A 22,066-nucleotide genomic window follows, 5' to 3' on the forward strand; every position below is an offset into this window, starting at 1 on the left:
GAGAAAATAGCTTACTGAACTCTAATGGCTATTGTATTGCAAAACAAACAAAAAGCAGAACCAAAAAATAGCTTGCCTAATGGTATATTAGATGTTTGCATGACTCTTACAACTCTGTTAGGAAATGCCTCATGTCATTTTCATTATCTTAAACATTGTCCCACAGTGACCACAGTGTATTTTTACCTGAAATTTCAAGTATATGGAGGGTATGCAGAGAACAGCTGTTCTAGAAGACTCTTGAAGTATTTGTTTGATTAATTAGAAGCAGGATATGGTGGACCAACAAGATGGAGATATGTTGATGGGGAAAGTGTTGGCTCTAAATGTACTTTTGGTAAATGGTGTTATCTGTGGTGACCATATTCATGAAAGAAAAGCATATTAGGAGAAGTTCATGTTAACATGTTGTGATTTCAAATACAGTTAAATCCACAAGTAGTATCCATGTTAAAACCAAAGAAGTAAGGTTTATGATAATTAAAATGTCAGAATTTGAAATACGTATCAAAGTGAAAACATCTTCTAGAGTGGAAATAATGTTAGTGACCCAGTCTTACTCCCCTCTTGTATAGAATTTTGTATTTTATAAAATAACTTTTTTTTTCTCTTCTATTTCCTTATATGGAGAAGGGTATGTTGACTCTGGGTAATAGGTAAATGATTCAGACCCAAACACTAGAAACATGCAGCTGGACCAATGCAAGTTTGGGAATCACTTTTCTATCATTACTAATTGAAATTTTTTATTACCACTAGCTTTACTGGTATTGCAGTTTGTGAAATCCAGCAGTGAAAACATCTGGAGGCTCTGCTGCCCTCCTTGCTGCATTCTTTCTCTTCTGTTCCTCATTTGAATCCACCTTTCCCTTACATGCCTACTTGGAGAAACAAAAAGTGGCAGCATCAGTATCCTACGAAGGGTAATCCTCATCGCTAACCATTCCTATGGTGTATTCAGAGCCAGGAGCAAACACATTGGGGCCCACCTCCCTCTTCAAACATTGTTATCAGATGAAAGTTATCCTGGATTTCTTTGTAGAAGAAAAGATGTCACAGAAGGGAGAACAGTCAATCACAGGAAGGTATGGGGAAGGCACAGAGGAGGGAACAGATAGTCCTTTCAGCTGCAGATGATTACTGATTTTTTTTTTTAATTTTTTTTTTGCGGTACGCGGGCCTCTCACTGTTGTGGCCTCTCCCGTTGTGGAGCACAGGCTCTGGACATGCAGGCCCAGCGGCCATGGCTCATGGGCCCAGCCGCTCCGCGGCATGTGGGATCCTCCTGGACCGGGGCATGAACCCGTGTCCCCTGCATCGGCAGGCGGACTCTCAACCACTGCGCCACCAGGGAAGCCCTACTGATTTTTTTTTAAAGGCAGTTTTCCTAGCAGTGTATTCTTTCCAGATGAGCATGGAATGTGGATTCAGACAGACCTCGGGTAAATCCTTATACAGTTACTTACAAGCTGTGTGTCTGTGAGCAAGTTATTTAGCTAGCTTCAGTGTCAATTCTCTCATTTATAATGTGGAGGATAATAACGTAACAGCTCTTAGGTTTGACCTTCACATGAAATTAATGTTTAGAAACCTCTAATCAGTGCAGTGCCTGGCACATAGTGATTGCAGTGCACATATCCTCTACTGATCTTGCTCTCTACCAGGGTACCTGCCACCCCTAAGCTATTATCCCCTCAGTGGAATTAATAAATCTCTTTAAGATTGATGTGTTGAGTCTTAATTGGATGCTATGCTTTTTTGCTCCCTGGATAATAAAACCTTTAAAGAAATGTTTTTTCCCTCTTTTAAAGAATATCTGTGATAGTATTATATCTGGGGCCTTAAAAATAAACTCTCTTTATGGTCATTATAACTCAAAGAGCATTATTTAATTTTGTGATTTAATTATAAATAGAATCTATTATTATGTGTTTGTTTTTCACATTGGATGTTAGTGGAACTATTTTTAAAAGAATATAGTTAGCACTTAAAGGGTTAAAGCGTTTGAAATAAAACCTAATCTTTTAAATAAAATCTGAACAGGTGATGTCTAAAAAATTTTTTGGTATGTATTTTCTTGATTTAGCATCTTGCATTTCCTCTTTATTTGGCTTTCAGGTTTACAGAGTAATTACAGCTTTGAATGAAACTTGTCATCTGTGGTTCAGAGTGGTCTAAAAGTAAATAGGATGATTGAAATTCAGCTTAGAGTTTAACTTGGTCAGGTGAGTGTAGCTAGTGTATCTATTTAATTTAAATACTGGTGTAACAAAAAATTTATTGAAAAATATCATCTACCCATAAAAGAATTCAGAATAATGGTAGTAAAGATGATCCAAGATCTCAAGAAAAAATGGAGGCAGGGCTTGAGAAGATACAAAAATGTAGACGAACTAAGGAACAAACAAACAGATGAACAATACAATATCTGAAATAAAAAAAATACACTAGAAGGAAACAGTAGCAGAATAAGTGAGGCAGAGGAATGGATAAGTGAGCTGGAAGACAGAATGGTGGAAATCACTGCCGCAGAACAGAATAAAGAAAAAAGAGTGAAAAGAAATGAAGACAACCTGAGACCGCTGGGACAATGTCAGATGCACGAACATTTGCATTATAGGGGTCCCAGAAGAAGAAGAGAGAAAGGACCTGAGAAAATACTGGAAGAGATAATAGCTGAAAACTTCCCAAACATGGGAAAGGAAACAATCACCCAAGTCCAGGAAGTGTGGAGAGTCCCAGGCAGGATAAACCCATGGAGGAACACACCAAGACACATAGTAATCAAATTGACAAAAATTAAATACAAAGAAAAAATATTAAAAGCAACAAGGAAAGAGCAACAAACAACATGCAAGGGAACTCCCATAAGGTTATCAGCTGATTTCTCAGCAGAAACTCTGCAGGCCAGAAGGGAGTGGCATGATATGTTTAAAGTGATGAAAGGGAAGAACCTACAACCAAGGATACTCTACCCAGCAAGGCTGTCATTCAGATTCAACAGAGAAATCAAAAACTTTACAGACAAGCAAAAGCTAAGATAATTCAGCAACACCAGATCAGCTTTGCAACAAATGCTAAAGAAACTTCTCTAGGCAGAAATGAAAAGGCCAAGACTAGAGACAAAAAAATTCCATATGGAAAAGCTCTTTGGTAAACGCAAACACACAGTAAAGGTAGGAGATTATCCACACACAAATATGATATCAAAACCAGGAATTGTGAGAAGAGAGCACAAATGCAGGTGATTGGAAATGCATTTGAAGTTGAAAGACCACCAACTTAAAACAATCTTGTTTATATATAGAATGCTCTCAAAACCTCATGATAACCACAAATCAAAAATCTACAATAGATGCACACACAAAAAAGAAAAAGGAATCCAAACACAACACTAAAATTAGTCATCAGCTCACAAGGGAAGAGAACAAAAGAATAAGGGAAGAAAAAAAGACCTACAAAAACAAACCCCAAACAGTTAATGAAATGGCATTAAGAACATACATATTGATAATTACCTTAAGCGTAACTGGATTAAATGCTCCAACCAAAAGACATAGACTGGCCGAATGTATACAAAAGCATGACCCATATATATGCTATCTACAAGAGACCCACTTCAGATCTAGGGACACATACAAACTGAAAGTGACAGGATGGAAAAAGATATTCCATGCAAATGGAAATCAAAACAAAGCTGGTGTAGCAATACTCATATCAGACAAAGTAGACTTTAAAGATGAGACAAGAAGGACACTACCTAGTGATCAAGGGATCAATCCAAGAAGAAGATACAACAATTGATAGTATATATGCACCCAACACAGGAGCACCTCAATATATAAGGCAAATACAGTCATAAAAGGAGAAATTGACAGTAACACAATAATAGTGGTGGGCTTTAATACCCCACTTTCATCAGTGGACAGATCATCCAGACAGAAAATCAATAAGGAAACACAGGCCTGAAATGACACATTAGACCAGATAGACTTAACTGATACTTATAGAGCATTCTATCCAAAAACAGCAGATTACACATTCTTCTCAAGTGCACATGGAATATTCTCCAGGTTTATTCACATGCTGGGGCACAAAGCGAACCTTGAAAAATTCAAGAAAATTGAAATTATATCAAGCATCTCTTCTGACGACAATGGTATGAGATTAGAAATCAACTACACAGAAAAAAAGTGTAAAATAACAAACACATGGAGGCTAAACTATATCCTACTAAACAACCAATAGATCACTGAAGAAATCAAATAGAAAATCAAAAAATACCTAGAGACAAATGAAAACAAAAGCATGACGATCCAAAACCTATGGGACACAGTAAAAGCAGTTCTAAGAGGGAAGTTTATAGCAATACACTCTTAAGTCAGGAAACAAGAAAAATCTCTAATAAGCAACCTAGCCTTATGCCTAAAGCAACTAGAGAAAGAACAACAAACAAAACCCAAAGCTAGTAGAAGGAAAGAAATTATAAAGATCAGAGCAGAAATAAATGAAATAGAGACAAAGACAATAATAGATCCGTGAAACTAAAAGCTGGTTCTTTGAAAAGGTGAACAAAATTAATAAACCTTTAGCCAGACTCATCAAGAAAAAAGGGGAGAGGGCTCAAATCAATAAAGTTAGAAATGAAAAAGGAGAAGTTACAACGGGCACCAAAGAAATACAAAGGATCTTAAGAGACTACTAGAAGCAACTATATGCCAAAGAAATGGATAACCTAGAAGAAATGGACAAATTATTAGAAAGGTACAATCTCCTGAGACTGAACCAGGAAGAAACAAAATATGACCAGACCAATCACAAGTACTGAAATTGAAACTTTTAAAAACTCCCAACAAGCAAAAGTCCAGGACTAGATGCCTCCACAGGCAAATTCTATCAAACATTTAGAGAAGAGTTAACACGTATCCTTCTGAAACTATTCCAAAAAATTGCAGAGGATGGAACACTCCCTAACTCATCATCCTGATATCAAAAGCAGACAAAGAGACCACACACACACACACACACAAAATTACAGCCCAATATCATTGATGAACATAGATGCAAAAATCCTCAACAGAAGTACTAGCAATCCAAATCTGACAATACATTAAAAGGGTTATACACCATGGTCAAGTGGGATTTATCCAAGGGATGCAAGGATTTTTCAGTGTCCTCAAATCAGTTAGTATGATACACCACAGCAACAAGTTGAAGAATAAAAACCATATATGATCATCTCAATAGATGCAGAAAAAGCTTTTGACAAGATTCAACACCCATTTATGATAAAAACTATAGAAAGTGGGCCTAGAGGGAACGTACCTCAACATAATAAAGACCTTACATGACAAACCTACAGCTAACATCATACTCAACAGTGAAAAACTGAAAGCATTTCCTCACAGATCAGGAACAAGACAAGGATGTCCACTTTCACCACCGCAATTCAACATAGTTTTGGAAGTCCTAGGCAGGGCAATCAGAGAAGAAAAAGTAATAAAAAGAATCCAGATTGGAAAAGAAGTAAAACTGTCACTCTTCACAGATGACATGATACTATACATAGAGAATCCTAAAGATGCCACCAGAAAGTAGTAGAGCTCTTCAATGAATACAAAATTTGTACACAGAAATCTATTGCATTTCTATACATTAACATTGAAAGATCAGGAAGAGAAATTAATGAAACAATCCCATTTACCATCACATCAAAATGAATAAAATACCTAGGAATAAACTTACCGAAGGAGGCAAAAGACCTGTACACTGAAAACTGTAAGATGCTGATGAAAGAAATCAAAGATGACACAAATAAATGGAGAGATATACCATGTTCTTGGATTGGAAGAACGAATATTGTCAAAATAACTATAGTACCCAAGGCAATCAACAGATTCAATACAATCCCTATCAAACTACCATTTTTTTACCAAACTAGAAAAAAAAATCTTGACACATCATAGACCAGAGACATATCAGTACATGTTTTGTTACCTGAACATTATTGACTGGAGATGTATCAATACGTTTTTAGAGAGTAATACAATTAATATCACTGGGCAAAATTGTTAGAAGCCTAAAGTTGATCAAGCGTTTTATTTTTTTTTTATTTATTTTTCATTTTTCATTTTACAACTTAACGATTGTTGTTAGCATTTACATTTTGCTCTGTTAGGTTTTTGTTCTAACCTTGTGTATATTATCAACACAAGTTTATTACCATAAAATTTTCAAAAATGAAGCATCGTGAAATTTTGAGTGAAGAAGAATTTGTGGGTGAATTTCATGCACTGAAATTTCTCTGATTGTCCAAGTGTCATATATACTACTGTCTCAGAAGATGATAGTTCTTCAGAATATAGTTCTGATTCAGACTGTGAATATTAGACCAACAAAAAGATAAAAAACCTTCGCAATTGATTCTGATTTGGAAAGTGAAAATGAAACCCACTGTGCTGGAGAATGCTCCTTTGCTTCTACAGAAGTGGATTGAAGATAACATTTCATGAAATTAGAAGACTTTACAGGTGTGTCAGGTGTAAGTATTGAATGTAATAACCTGCAAAGTGTTAGTGAAATAACAGAATTAATTTTTGGTAAGGACTTTTTCAAGTTGGTCGCTTCTCAAAGAAAGTTGTATCATGAACAGAATGAAAAATCACATAAGAAGTATGAGAAGGCTTTAAAATGGACTGATGTAACCAATAGTGACATGAAAAAGTTTCTTGGATTAATAATTTTGATGGGACAAATAAAGTCACACTGGAAAGAATATTGGTTGATTGATCCCTTACTTGAAACACCTATTTTTCCAAAGATTATGATGAGAAGATGTTTGGAACAAATAATGATATTTATTCACTTTAGTGGTAGCTTGGAAACTCCACTTCCTGCAGACAGAATTTCAAAAGTTAAACCTCTTCTGGATTATTTTCCATCTGTATACCCAAACAAGAGCCATCACTTGTGGAGAGGATGACTCAGATTCAAAACCTATAATCCTGGAAAATGTGCAAAATATGGAATTTCGGTCAGGATGGATAGCAAATGCGAAACTGATATATATGCAAACTTGAGATTTACACAGGTGAAGGAAAGAAATTGCAAGAAACAATATTATCAGTCCTACAACCTTATCTTGGTTCATGGCACCATACTTACCAAGACAGTTATTACAGCAGTGTGTCCACATCTGAAATGTTGAAAAATAAAACCAGAGTTTGTGGGACTATAAGAGAGAATCCTGGTCTATCAAACCAATTAAAGGAGAAATCTAAAAATCTACAGAAGGGAGAAGTGACATTCACATGGAAGGGAGATGTGATTCTTATATGGAAAGACAAGAGGTTAGTCCGCCTGGTGACAACCATTCATGACACCTCCATAGCATCTACAGGAAAGGAAGGAGGACTGGTCATCAGATAACTAAGCCCACTTGTATATTAGAGTATAATAAATATATGAAAGGAGTTGATCGATCTGATCAATATTTGGCAAACTTAGTATCCTCCAGAAAACTTGAAAATGGTATAAGAAAGTGGGTTTCTATTTGAGTAATTGTGGTTTATTCAATGCGTTTAAAATTTATTGCAGCCTTAATGCACAGAGTAAAATGACTTACAAGCAATTTTTTGTTAGCAGTAGCTAGAGAATGTGTAACTGACCATTCTGGTGAATGTAATGGTAGTACTGCACCTGGTCCTTCTTGTGGCATTTTTAAAAGAGCCGCCCGCCCACAAAGATCCACCTTGTTGACTATCAGGTAAAAGAAACAAACATATTCTAGAGGAAATAATACCCACAGGACTAAAAAATGCCACCAGAAAATGTAGGTTCTGCTTTTTTGTAATAGATGTTCTGTTCCTCTGCACAGAGGTGACTGCTATACTGCGTATCACACTTGAACAAAGTACTAGAATACTTTAGTTAGATATGTACAAAGTTTCAAATAAATACATTAAGTGCAAAAAAGTTGTTGATATTTACTCAAATGCGGGTGTTTAAGTATTCACTTACATAACAAATCGCCAGCCACAGGCATTAGTTTCTGCCAAAATCCCCCAGTCAATAATGTGTTAAAATTTGTATGGAGACAAAAAAGACCCTGGATAGCCAAAGCAATCATTTTTTGAAATATGTTTTGGCTGTGCCAGGTCTTAGTCACGGCATGCGGGATTTTCATTGCCACGTGTGAGATCTTCGTTGAGGCATGCGGGATCTAGTTTCCTGTCTAAGGATTCAACCGGGGTCCCCTGCATTGGGAGCATGGAGTCTTAACCACTGGACTACCAGGGAAGGCCTGCCAAAGCAATCTGGAGAAAGAAAAAGGATGCTGGAGGAATCAGGCTTCCTGAGTTCAGACTATACTACAAAGCTACAGTCATCACAATAGTATGTTACTGCTCAAAAACAGAAAGATAGATCAATGGAACAGGATAGAAAATTCACAAATAAATGCATGCACCTATGGTCAGTTAATCTATGACAAAGGAGGCAAGAGTATACAATGGAGAAAAGATAGTCTCTTTAATAAATGGTGCCAGGAAAACTGGACAGCTACATGTACAAAAATGAAATTAGAACATTCTTTAACACCATACACAAAAATAAACTCAAAATGGATTAAAGACCTAAATGTAAGACCTGATACTATAAAACTCTTAGAAGAAAACATAAGCAGAACACTCTTTGACATAAATCATAGCAAAGTCTTTTTCGATCCTTCGCCCAGAGTGATGGAAAGAAAAACAAACAAATGGAATGTAATTATACTCAAAAGCTTTTGCACAGCAAAGCAACCATAGACACAACTAAATGACAACCCACAGAATGGGAGAAAATATTTTCAAATGATGTGACTGACAAAGGATTAATCTCCAAAATTTACAAACAGCACATGCAGCTGAATATCAAAAAAATAAACAACCCAATCAAAAAACTGGCCAAACACCTAAATAGACATTTCTCCAAAGAAGACATACAGATGGCCAGGAGGCACATGAAAACATTCTCAACATCACTAAGTATTAGAGAAATGCAAATCAAAACTACAATGAGATACCACCTCACACCAGTCAGAATGTTCATCATTAAAAAGTCTACAAACAATAGATGCTGGAGAGGGTGTGGAGAACAGGGAACCCTCCTACACTGTTGGTGGGAACATAAATTGGTACAAGCACTATGGAGAACAGTATGGAGGTTTCTTTCAAAACTAAGAATAGAGCTACCATATGATCCAGCAATCCCACTCCTGGATATATATTCAAAGAAAACCATGGTTTGAAAGGATACATCCGCCCCAATGTTCATTGTAATGCTGTTTACAATAGCCAAACATGTAAGCAACCTAAATGTTCATTGACAGATGAATGGATAAAGAAGATGTGGTACATATATACAATGGAATATTACTCAACCATTAAAAAGAATGAAAAATGCCATTTGTAGCAACATGGATCGACCTGGAGATGACCACACTAAGTGAAGTAAGTCATTCTGAGAAAGTCAAATTTATCATTTAATATCACTGATATGCGGAATCTAGAAAAAAATGATACAAATGAACTTATTTACAAAACAAACACTCACAGACTTAGAGAATGAATTTATGGTTACCAGACGGAATGGGTGGGGTGGGGGGAGGGATAGATTGGGAGTTTGAGATTGACATGTACACAGTACTAAATTTAAAGTAGATAACCAACAAGGACCTACTGTATAATACAGGGAAGTCAGCTCAATATTCTGTAATAATCTAAGTGGGAAAATAATTTGAAAAAGAATATATACTTATGTGTATAACTGAATCACTTTGCTGTACACCTGTAAGTAACACATCATTGTTAATCAACTGTATTCCAATATAAAATAAAAATTTTTTGAAAAAAGAAAAATATCATGGGTATGATATAATAAAAGCTACCTACCTGACATTTTATCTAAGAATGCTTGCTTTATTCCTGCATATTAAATTGTTCCAGAAGTCATAGATAATCATTTGGTTAATATCTTTTTAGAATCTCTATCCAAAATTTCTACTTAAAAAAAAATTAAATTGTCCTACCTTGAGTTAGGAATCTTTACATAATATAAAGGAAAATATTCTTCTAAAGAAGTATTGGTCAGCCTATTTATTAACCCTGTCCTTTTTAAGAATTCTCTTCAAAATAAGTGTTTTCAGACATGCACCATGTTCTGAAACCTTTCATGGCATATTTTTCTTCATTTTAGAGAGAACTGTATGATGTGTTCATGTTTCCATGTTATGGCTACCATGAAAGAGCCCAAAGTGTTTCTGTTTACTGGCTCAGCTATTTTAATATGGTAATTTAAAGTTTCAACTGTTTTGAGTTTGGATTCAGCTCTTTAATTATATCTGTTTATGCACAGCAGTAAACCCTGAGGCATTGTGGTAGAATATTCTCTTCTGATGTTGACTCGACTGTCACTTGAATATTGTGGACTGACTTTTGGTAGCCCCTTCTCCTATAGTTTCAATCTAATGGGTATTATTTAGAAGTTGGATTGATTTACAGAGTATTTCATACTGAAACCTGTAAACATATAGGTTTATTTCTATTCTTCATGTCCATAATTACATGTAACATTTTTGTTGAGCTACAGGTTTCAGGAGGACCTGATTAAAACCTTTATACCATTAGTAGAATATTACTTTATAATTACACAGAATGATTAAAAATAGAGCTTAGTATATGCTGTAAGCTTGTAGAGTTTCTTACTCATTTTTCTTACTATGCCCAGAATCTGGTGCTTGGCCCATAATTGGCATTTCATATATGTTGTTGATTCATTAATACTTAGCATATTTAGTCAAAACAAGCATGTTGTGAATAACCACTTATGTCATTTTATTATTATTTTAATATTCCAAAACAATTATATGCATAAATACAAATATTTAATTCTTTTCTAAACGTTACTTTTTGGTAGTTTGCTTGGGAATGGTAATTAATCACTTTCATTTTCCTTTTCATAAATTGCAGTAATTAATAACCACTTAGAATCTCATACATAGTATTTTAACTAGCTTTGACATTTATACCATTAAGAAGTTCTTTAGATTATAGCATTTAAACTTCATTTAGGTGTAGTGTTGAAAATATGCTTCTTTTAAAGTTTAATTTCTCATAGTGCTTTTAAAGATGAGAAAATCTTGGGGTTTAATGTACTTTGCCTTGGGCAATAATAGCTGATAGTGTGTGATAGAGGCTAGATTTGAATCTGGTATTCTAAAGTCTATTATCTTAATTATCTTGACATCACCACAATGGAAAACTTAAGTAAAACTTAAATAGGTGAACCCTAGAGTGGGCATTCTTTCTTTCCTTTTCTGTTCTTCCTGTGTCCCTTTACTCCATGGTTCACTCTCGAGTATTTCTGTCAGGACTGTCCCTCTTTTTAAGTGTCTGTTCTCCATTCTTTACATTAAAAGCCAATTGACAGGAATTCCATGGTTGTCCAGTGGTTAGGGCTCTGTGCTTCCACTGCAGGGGCTACGGGTTCGATGATCCCTGATTGGGGAACTAAGTTCCCACAAGGCACGTGGCAAGGCCAAAACAAAAACAGAAACAAAAAACACCAATGGGTCAATTACTCAATCATCAGGTATTTACTATGTAACCTTATGTGCTGTCACTGCTGTAGGTGCTGTGAGGAAGAGTTGTATACATAATTCCTAACTTTTAAGTAATTCATCTAGCTAGGACATCAAATTAACATTAATTAAACGTCTGCAAGACTGTATAGTGAACCATTGGCTGGAAGCTTGATAGGAATTTTATAAAGAAGGAAACAGGAAGGAAAAATGAGCTTCAAAGAGAATCAGATTGAGTCTACCTTATAGGCAGAGTAAGTTGGGGGAAATTATGTGGTTCTTTATTGGTGTAAATTAGTATAATATCTTTGGTATTTTAAAACTTTTGTATTTCAAACAAAAAATATAAATTGGCATACTATATTTGATTTTTTTAACATTCATATTTCAGAAAGTGTGTAACATTGTTAAGTATTTAACTGAAACGATGGATTTTATGATCTGTCGATTCTATGACCTTTTCATTATTTTACATACCACCAGGTTCTCACTTCCCTCCTTACCCATTTTTAGTTCCTTAGTTGATTATCTAAACCAGTCCCTTGTCTTGCATCCTGAATTCTGCTTCACTTTCTTGCATTTTCAAACTTACTTAGTTAAATTATAGCTTTGCTTAAATGCAGTCCTTTGTATTCCCCATCTGCACCCATGTAACTGAAGTTATCTGGGGAAAAATATACAACCATGATCCCTGGTGGTACTTTAAATTCTTAATTATTAAATTCCATTAGACCCTTAATGCTGTTTAGCAGTCATGGATATTTCCCTAGTCTGTTTGCTCCTAGAAGGCTATTTTATATTTTCTCTTTTCTCAGAGCCCCAGTGCATCCTCTTCCAACCTTATTTTTAAGGATGGCTTTACATCCTAATTCATTGAAAAAGTAGAAGCAATGAGCAAATAATTTCTACCAGCTCTGGGCTCCTTTACCCTATCTTCTCTCCTGTTGCATCACTAAACTCTCTATACTCCTGACTACAGCCAGCCCTTTACTTGTTCAGTGAATCCTATCCCTTTTTGACCATATAAGGAAGTTGCTCCAGAAATTTTTCTCCTCTTTCCTGTATCATCAAAATTACCTTCTTGTTGGATTATTACTGTCAGAATTCACTTGCTTGGAAAATACTTATTGAGTGCTATATGTTAGTTCTCGGTGCTAACAATATATTAGTAGAGCTTATATTCTAGTTGAAGAAGCAGACAGTAAATAAGAAAGATATTAAGTTAGTCATCTCATATGTACAAAGATGGAAACATGATATGGGAAATAAACAGTAAAGCAGGTAAGAGGAGTTGGGGAGTCCTGGGTAGAGGATGCAGATTTCAGTACTGAGTGGCATGGTTGAGGTAGGCTTCAATGTGAAGGTTAGAATTGATTTAAGACTTGAAGGAGATGAGGAGTTAACTGTGGGGTTGTGTGAGGGGAAGAGTGCCTGGCAGAAGCCACAACTAGACAAAAGGCTCTAAAGAGAGTGCAGTGCATTTCCTCAACAACACTGTCTGCTGCAATGTCAGCAGACAGCCCTATCCTATTTTCTCTTGTTGTCCAATACCAGATATCCTTTGGAGTGTAGCTCAGGTGTACACCTAATAATAGCAGCTAACATTTATTGAAAACTTACTGTGTGTCACACACTATGCTAAGTATTACAATTACGTATTATTAATCCCTACATCAATTTTATGATGTAGGTACTCTTACTGCTTCCCATTTAATACTTGAAGACCAGAGAAATTCATTGACTTGTCTAAGCTTGCATCATTAATGGTAGGAAAAAAGTTGAATCCAGGTACAGTAGTGTTGAAATCCATACTTTTAGCCACTATGCTATGTTCCTTTTCTTTGAAGTCTTCCTAGATATAGATAATTGCTGACAGAATTTATCACTTCTGACTGACTGGCTCTAGGTGCTATAGATTACTAAGAGTTTTAGGGGGTGCATACTGTCAAAGGCTTATAATCTAGGTAGGGATAAGGATACCTTCTTAAAAATGATAAATGGTAATATAAGATACTCTATGTTAAGTGAAAAATGAGGGGTACAATAATAAATAATGAGAATGTAGAGTGGAGAATGTAGTGAGAATGTTATGAGAATATAGCTTGGGGAATGGTCAGTCTAGGACCAGGTTGTTATAAAAAGCTTCATGGAAGGAGTAGAATTTGATCTGGACTTGAAGGACAGTTATTCTTTTGGCTGTTGGGGATTACATATGGTTAGGGGTAAAATAAATGGAAAACATTCCAAATGGTAGTATTAGCTGGATCAAAGGTATAGATAGAGGAAAGAGTAAGATGTATTTAAGGAAAGTTTAATAGTCCAATTTGGCTGGTTAATAGAGCATGTGACCAGAATGGGTGATGGATTGGAAAGGAATACTGAATTTACATTATGAACAAACAGCCTTGAGTGGAGATCCATAGAAATCTGTGATGTTGCAGTGGTTTGTTTAGAATAGAACTCTGTACTTCTCAACTGTTTACTTCTTGGTTTAAGTATAAGTATATTCAAAGAGACATTTTATTTTATTTCTAGAATGCCAGTTAATGAAAACAGAACGACCAAAGCCAAACACATTTATTATCAGATGTCTCCAGTGGACCACTGTTATAGAGAGAACATTTCATGTAGACACTCCAGAGGAAAGGTAAGAAACTCATTTTTTCCATTTTGTGAGAAAGTGACAATCAGTCAAAAGGTGTATATGTATCTGACTTGACCACTTGTAAATATCTGTAAATATACTTGTAAAATGCTATAGTCCCCTAATTATTCTGTTTCTGGTATAACAGATAAATGACAGGCTTACAAAAATACTAAATCAAAACCTCTACAAGTGCTATAAGATGTACTTTTTAACAGAAAATAGAACATTTAAAAGTTAAAATGTAAATTAAAGAGGACATTTTAATCACCAAGCTACCTTTCAAAAATCATGTAATTGATTGTGTTCATATTTGGAATTCTAAGGCTGGTGACGGCAAAAGGTTTCAAGTAGTGTGCCATTTTGCAAGTGACTTCCTGGAGTGTTATGCTGAGAAGGATTCTGAGATTGGGTCTAAGCTCAGTGAGGAAAAAAAATCGGGCTTGATAGTCATTGACTATCATCATTACTAAAGAGGGGGGTGGCAAAATGTTGGTAACTAGCACACCAACTTCATCAGGCCCACATTTCATCCTCCTGATCTACTATTCTCCAATTCTGTCTTAATACCTTTTATCTGGTGACTCTGATACTGAGTTAGGTCCAACAACCACAAAATCACTTTTCTACACGTTATCATATATGATACAAATCAGAAACTTTGTGAAGTTAAATGTTATTAGCCTTATTTTCCAAATGAATAAACTAGGTCCTAAGAGACTTGTCTAAACAAAAACAACCTCTTCCCAAAATGTAGTAAATAGTAAAGTATTATTTTAATAATACTCTTTTCATCAATAAATAGTAAACAGTAACGTATGATTAATTACTTCAGGTAATATAGAAAAGAAGAAAAATAGAAAAGAATGAAAATTTACTCAGAATTCTAATTCTACAACCAGAGTTAGGGACTGATAATATTTTCTTTTATATTCTTCCAGTCTTACTCTGTGCAGATGTATTTAGGTCTTTGGTATACATAAAATTTGGTATGTCCTCCCTCCCTACGCACCCTTGTCTTCCCTGGCCATTTCTATGTGCTGGATCCTCAGTTTGCTTATGTCTCCACCCATAACCATTGTTGGGCTAGTTACCATGTATCTTTCATATCTGAGCTTAAAATGTCACATTTCCTACAAAACATTCTCTGACTCTTATAGAAGAGGTAGGACTCCCTTGCTACATACTTAGTTATCTCCTTGTATCCTTTGTATCAAGTATATCTCCACTGTAATCTTTGTTTGCCGTTCTCACTTGACTATAAGATTCTTGACTAGCAAGTATCATATCTTCCTTGCTTATTATTTTATATTTAGCACGCAGTCCAAGGTCTGACATAGTATTTGTTAACTGGCTGAATGAACAGAACTTTTCCCATGTCAGTATATAGTCTTTGAAACTATTATTCTTAGTGGGTTTATAACATCCCATTGAAACATTAATTTTGCCATTTATGTTGGCAAAGCTGGACTTAAGCCGTATCTTAATAATTATTACTAGTTTTTCAAAATAGTCTTAGCTTTTTTAGTACATTCTTGAAAAGTTTTGATTAAAAAATATAATATGAAATCTACATAACAAATTTTTAAGTTATGGTATAGCATTATAAACTATATGCACATTACTGTAGAGCAGATCTCTATAACTTTTTCATCTTGCATGGCTGAACCTCCATACCACTGAATAGCAACTCCCCATTTCCCTCTCCCGCCCCTGTCAACCACCATTCTACTTTCTGCGTCTATGAGTTTGACTACCTCACCTTATAGATACCTCATATAAGTGGAAGCATACAATATTTGTCTTTCCGTGACTGTTTCATCTCACTTAGCATGATGTCCATGTTGTAGCATATGACAGGATTTCCTTCTTTTTTTTTTAAGACTATAATGTTCCATTGTATGTTTATACCATATTTTTTTCTTTATCCATTCAACCATCAATGAACATTTAGGTTGTTTCCACCACTTAGCTATTTTGAATAATACTGCACTGAACAGGGGAGTACAAATATCTCTTCAAGATCCTGATTTCAATTCTTTGGGATAAATACCTGGAAGTGGATTGCAGGATCACAGGGTAGTTTTATTTTTAATTTTTTTAATTAAAAATTTTTTTAATTGAAGTCTAATTGATTTACAGTGTTGTGTTAGTTTCAGGTATACAGCAAAGTGATTCAGTTATACATATAAATCTATTTTTTTCAGATTCTTTTCTCTTATAGGTTATTATGAAATATTGAGTGTAAAATATTGAGTTCCCTGTGCTATACAGTAGGTCCTTGTTGGTTATGTATTTTACATATAGTAGTTTGTACCTGTTAATCCCAAACTCCTGTGTTAATTAATCTTTTGAGGAGCTTCCATAGTGTTTTCCATAGTGGCTGTCCCATTTTATATTCCCATCAGCAGTGCACAAGGGTTCCAATTTCTCCACATTCTCACAGTCTTATAGAGGCCATTCTATCAGGTGTGACATGATGTCTCATGTGGTTTTGACTTGCATTCCCATGTTGATTAATGATGTTGAGCATCTTTTCATATAACTGTGATCATTTGTATATCTTCTTTGAAGAAATAACTATTCAAGTCTTTTGGCCATTTTAAAAAGCAGGTTACTTGTTTATAGTAATCTCTTATAACCCTTTTTATTTCTGTAGTATCAGTTTTAATGTCTCCTCTTTCACTTCTGATTTTATTTGAGTCTTCTCTCCTTTTTTTTCTTAGTTTAGCTAAAGCTTTGTCAATTTTGTTGAACTTTTCAACAACCCAACTGTTACTTTCATTGAATATTTCTATTCTCTGTTTTGTGTGTTTCTGGTCTAATGTTTATTATTTTCTTCCTTCTGCTAACTGTAGGCTTAGTGTGTATGTATAAAGTTAGGTTGCTTATTTGAGGTCTTTGCTCTTTTTTAATGTAGGCATTTACAGCCAAAAAACTTCCATCTTAGTACCACTTTTGCTGCAACCCATAAGTTTTGGTATATTTTATTTTTGTTTTCATTAGTCTCAAGATTTTTTTTATTTCTCTTTTGATTTCTTCTTGAATTCATTAGTTGTTCAGTAGTATGTAATATGCACATATTTTCAGATTTTCCACTTTGCTTTCTGGTATTGATTTCTAGTTCTATCTCATTGTGGTCAAAAAAGATACTTGGTATGATTTCAGTCTTCTTAACTTTGTTAAGACTTGTTTTATGGCCAAACATGTTATCTATCTTGGAGAGTGTGCACTTAAGAAGAATGTTTATTTTGCTGCTGTTGGGTGGAATGTTCTATATATGTCTGTTAGAGCACTTTGATGTATATAGCATTGTTCAAGTTCTGTTTCCACATTGATCTTATGTCTGGATATTCTATCTGTTATTAAAAGAGGGGTTTTGAAATCTCCTATTATTGTAATGCTGTCACTTCTCCAGTTTTGTTAGTGTTTGTTTCATATATTGCTGTCTTGTTGAGTTCATACATATTTATAATTGTTATATCTCCCTGGTGAATTGACCATCTTATCATTATATAATGTCATTCTTTGTCTCTTGTGACAGTTTTTGATATAAAGTCTATTTTGTCTGATGTAAGTATGGTTACCCCTGTTCTATTTTGTTTATCATTTTTGAATATCTTCTTCCATTCTTGTACTTTAACCTACGTATGTCCTAATATCTAAATTGAGTCTCTTTAGACAACGTATCATGGGATCTTTGTTTATTCATTCAGCCACTCTGTATCTTTTTATTGAGTTAAATCCATTTACCTTTTTAAGGTAATTACTGATGGGGATTTGCCATTTTTTAAATTGTTTTCTGTTTGACTTGTTGCATTTTTCATTGTTGTTGTTGTTGCCTCTTTTCCTCTCCTGTCATCTTTGTGTTTCATTGATGTTTTTGTATTAACATGCTTTGATTTCTTTCTCATTTTCGCTTGTGTATTTTTATAGGTATTTTCTTTGTAGTTACCTTAGAGCTGATATAAAATATCTTAAAGTTATAACAATCTATTTTAAAATGTTAATAACTTAACTTCAGTTGCATACAGACCTCTACTCTTTTACTTAAATCCTCATACTTTATGTTCTTGGTCTCATAATCACATCTTTTTATATTGAGTATCCATTAACATGTTTTTATATTTAATTTTTTAAATACTTTTGTCTTTTAACTTCTGTACAAGAATTAAGTGACTTACATACCATTGTTACAGTATTCCAATGTTATGTATTTTTAATATCTTTTTGTGTTTCTGTCTAGTGTCCTTTTGTTTCAACTTGAAGGACTCCCTTCAGCATTTCTTGTAAGGCAGGTCTAGTAGTGATGAACTCCCTCAGCTTTTGTTTAGGTGGGAAAGTCTTTATTTCTCCTTTATTTTTGAAGGAGAAAGTTTTGCCAATTATTTATTCTTGGTTAGCAGTTTTTGCCTTTAAACACTTTGAATATATCATTTCACTGTCTTCAGACCTGCAATGTTTCTGCTGAGAAATCCACTGATAGTCTTACGGAGACTCCCTTGTAGGTGATGAGTAGCTTTTCTCTTGCTTCTTTAAAGATTCTCTGTTTGTGTTTGACTTTTGACAATTTCATTATAATGTGTCTTAGTGTAGACTTTTTTTTTGGTTCATCCTAGTTGAATCTGGATGTCCCTTTCCTTTCCCATATTTGGGAAGTTTTCAGCTATTATTTTTCCAAATAAGCTTTCTGCCTGCTTTTCCCTTTCTTCTCCTTCTGGGACTCCTGTAATGCATTTAATGGTCCATTTGATGGTACCTCATATGTCCCTTAGGCTTTCTTCACTCCCTTTCATTCTTTTTTCTTTTTGCTCCTTTACCTGGATAGTTTCAAATGACATGTTTTTGAGTTTGCTGATTCTTTCTTCTATTTGATCATGACTGCTGTTGAAACTGTCTGTTGCATTTTTCAATTCAGTTATTGTATTCTTAATCTCCAATTTAAAAATATATATTCTCTCTCTGGTGATATTCTCATATTGTTCAAGTATCATTGTACTGAGGTCATTGAGCATCTATCCTACAGTTATTTTGAATTCTTTGTGAGATAATTGATATACCTCTTTGTCTGTAGGGTCTGTTTCTGGAGAATTATTTAATTCTCTTAATTGGGTCATGTTTCCCTGTTTCTTCATTTGTCTTGTAAGTTTGTGTTGGGATCTGCACACTTGTAAAAACAGCCACCTCTCCCATCTTTAGAAATTGGCTTTGTGCAGGGAATGACCTTTACCAGTCAGCCCAGCTACAGATTCTAGTGAACTCTTCAGCATTGTCTGTGGATGTGACTTCTCTGGATTGGTGCAAGTAAATCTCCAGTTAGAAAGACTTGCAGGTTTCTTTTTTCAGGAGCTCATAATCTCTTGCTCCTTCTAGTGCTTGTCTCCAGTACTGCCGATTCTCTGGAGCCACTGCAAGTCCCCTAGCTCTGTTTTGTTCTCAGCACCACCTAGGCTTCTAGATTATGCCGGGTCCCATCAGTGCTCCAAGTCAGATGAAACAGAAACCAGTCCCACGGGCAGTTCCTGAAAAACCAGAATATTGGATGCACACTGAACTCTTCTCTTTATCCCCTGAGGGAGAGGCTGCTTACTTGGGATACAGGAGCCTCTTAACTGATTTTTGGATTTCTCACAAAGGAAATTAATCTATGTATTGTTATTGAGTCAGTGTCTCTTTGGGGGGAAGGAGGATCTAGGGCCTCCTACTCTGTCATTTTTCTGATGTCTCCAGTGCATTCTTCAGGTTATTTTTTTAAGGTCTAAAGAAAATCTTTATTAGTATTTTATTTTATTTATTTATTTATTTATTTTTGTGGTATGTGGGCCTCTCTCTGTTGTGGCCTCTCCCATTGCAGAGCACAGGCTCCAGACGTGCAGGCTCAGTTGCCATGGCCCACAGGCCTAGCCATTCCGTGGCATGTGGGATCTTCCTGGACCGGGGCACGAACCCGTGTCCCCTGCATCGGCAGGCGGACTCTCAACCACTGTGCCACCAGGGAAGCCCTTTATTAATATTTTAAATGAACTGCCTTAAACTTATAAATTAATTTGGAAAACATTGATACATTTATAATAATTAGCATTACAGTAGAGTACATGCTGTTTATATTTACTTAAATACTTTGGTAGAGTTTTTTCTCTATTTGAAACAGCAAGCTTATTTGTAGCTATTTCATATTTTTATTGCTTTTGTGATTAGGATGTTTGTCATTATTTTTTCTTATTTATTGTGTCTAGAACCAAAGCTGTTGGTTTTTGTTTATTATGTAACTCAAAACATTTATTCTTTTGTTGACATAGCATCTTCAGGTAACACCAGTTTTGTCTCTTCCTTTCTGATCATATTATCTATTATTTCTCTGTGTTTCTAAGCAATATTTAATAATTCTCATGACAGCAGATATACTTTTTTCTCTGATTTTAATAAATGTACTTCAAAATATTCACTGTTAAATATGATTTTTTATATATACTTTATTATGTCATCAGGAACATTGACTTTATGAAACAAGTCATTTCCTTTTCTTATAACTGATCACTTTGTCACCACCATGCCCCACTACACTCACACCCACAATTGCATGTTCACACATACATGCCCCTTGTGTTATAGCTGTATTTATTTACCTATAGTTTACCAAATACTAATAGTGGGTTCTCACATCACCTGGAGCTCTTTCTGGCTTTTTTTTTCCCCTGTGATAGGAATACCTTCCTTTGTCTGTCTGTTCCTCACATTCTCTTCCTGTACCAACTCATTGTACATTTCCATTTATAAATCACCTTTCTCTTGATCCCCATCCCAAACTTTCCATTGTTTTTCTTAGACACCACTGTACTCAAAACATACTTGTTATATTTTACCTGTGACACCTTGTGATACTTATTCACAATACCAATAGGCTTCCCCTATCACTGTAAGTTCTCCCTACTCCATGCCTTATTTGAGCTTTAGCAGCACTCATATATTAGATATTTTAATTAAATACTTGTTTTCAGATAAATGATTAGCTTATGAAAATTGTTTAGTTTTTGTATAAGTGGTATATACATTAAGATGAATACGTTTTCATAGGAGTCTGTGTTCTGTTTTCTAAATTGACTGCATTTTCCAACATTACATAAGAATTAGAAAATTGGATACCTTCTTTCAGTTAGTGAGATACTTGGGCCCAATATTCTTTTGCATACACACACACACACATATGCATACATACACACACACACACCTCTGTGTTGTTCACTTATGGTGAATTAGGTAATTTAGGTTAGTAATCCACCTAAGAACTTACTAGAAAAGCTGGACAGAATTTTCACAAAAAGGGTTGGGGGGAGGTGACATCCAAGAGCCAATAAGGATGTGAAGAATTATGGGCCAAAACACTCTGGAAGAAAGAAACCCAGAAAAGTGAGCTCACTCTTTCTCTAGGGGTATCTGCCAATTCTAGAAGACATGTCTGAGATGTTAAGATTTGGAGTAACTGTCAGATCTGTGAATCAAATTTTGGAATCCAGGGCCTTCCAAAAGGAGACATGGTAAACGACTGTATTTTAGGTTGGCACTCTAAAGGACTATACCCTATAATAAAATGTAAACTGGGTATAAACTTACCTTTTAAGGATTGAAGTTTAGCATGAAATTATTTCATTCCTTAAATATGGTTAACATAATCCCCTTTTGTGAGTCTCCTACAAGCCTGCTAAAAGCAAATCTCTAAAAGAATATTATATCTTATTAGGCCTCAAACTATTTCCTTTTTCGTGTACATTGTTCAATACTCATTAAAAAAAACAAGTATACAA

The 22,066-nt window shown here is 35.0% G+C and overlaps 1 protein-coding gene across 4 annotated transcripts in view; it reads left to right on the top strand.

Annotated features, from left to right (window-relative positions):
* AKT3 (AKT serine/threonine kinase 3) overlaps positions 1–22,066 on the top strand; it is a 406,674-nt gene that overhangs the window by 171,137 nt on the left and 213,471 nt on the right. For all 4 annotated transcript variants that reach the window (XM_060090902.1, XM_060090903.1, XM_060090905.1 and 1 more), the window contains one exon: positions 14,156–14,267. In XM_060090902.1, coding sequence (XP_059946885.1) covers positions 14,156–14,267 — 112 coding nt within the window. The remainder of the gene's footprint in view (positions 1–14,155; positions 14,268–22,066) is intronic.

This window comes from Mesoplodon densirostris, chromosome 2, assembly GCF_025265405.1.
Source record: "Mesoplodon densirostris isolate mMesDen1 chromosome 2, mMesDen1 primary haplotype, whole genome shotgun sequence".
In the NCBI taxonomy this organism is placed as follows: domain Eukaryota; kingdom Metazoa; phylum Chordata; class Mammalia; order Artiodactyla; family Ziphiidae; genus Mesoplodon; species Mesoplodon densirostris.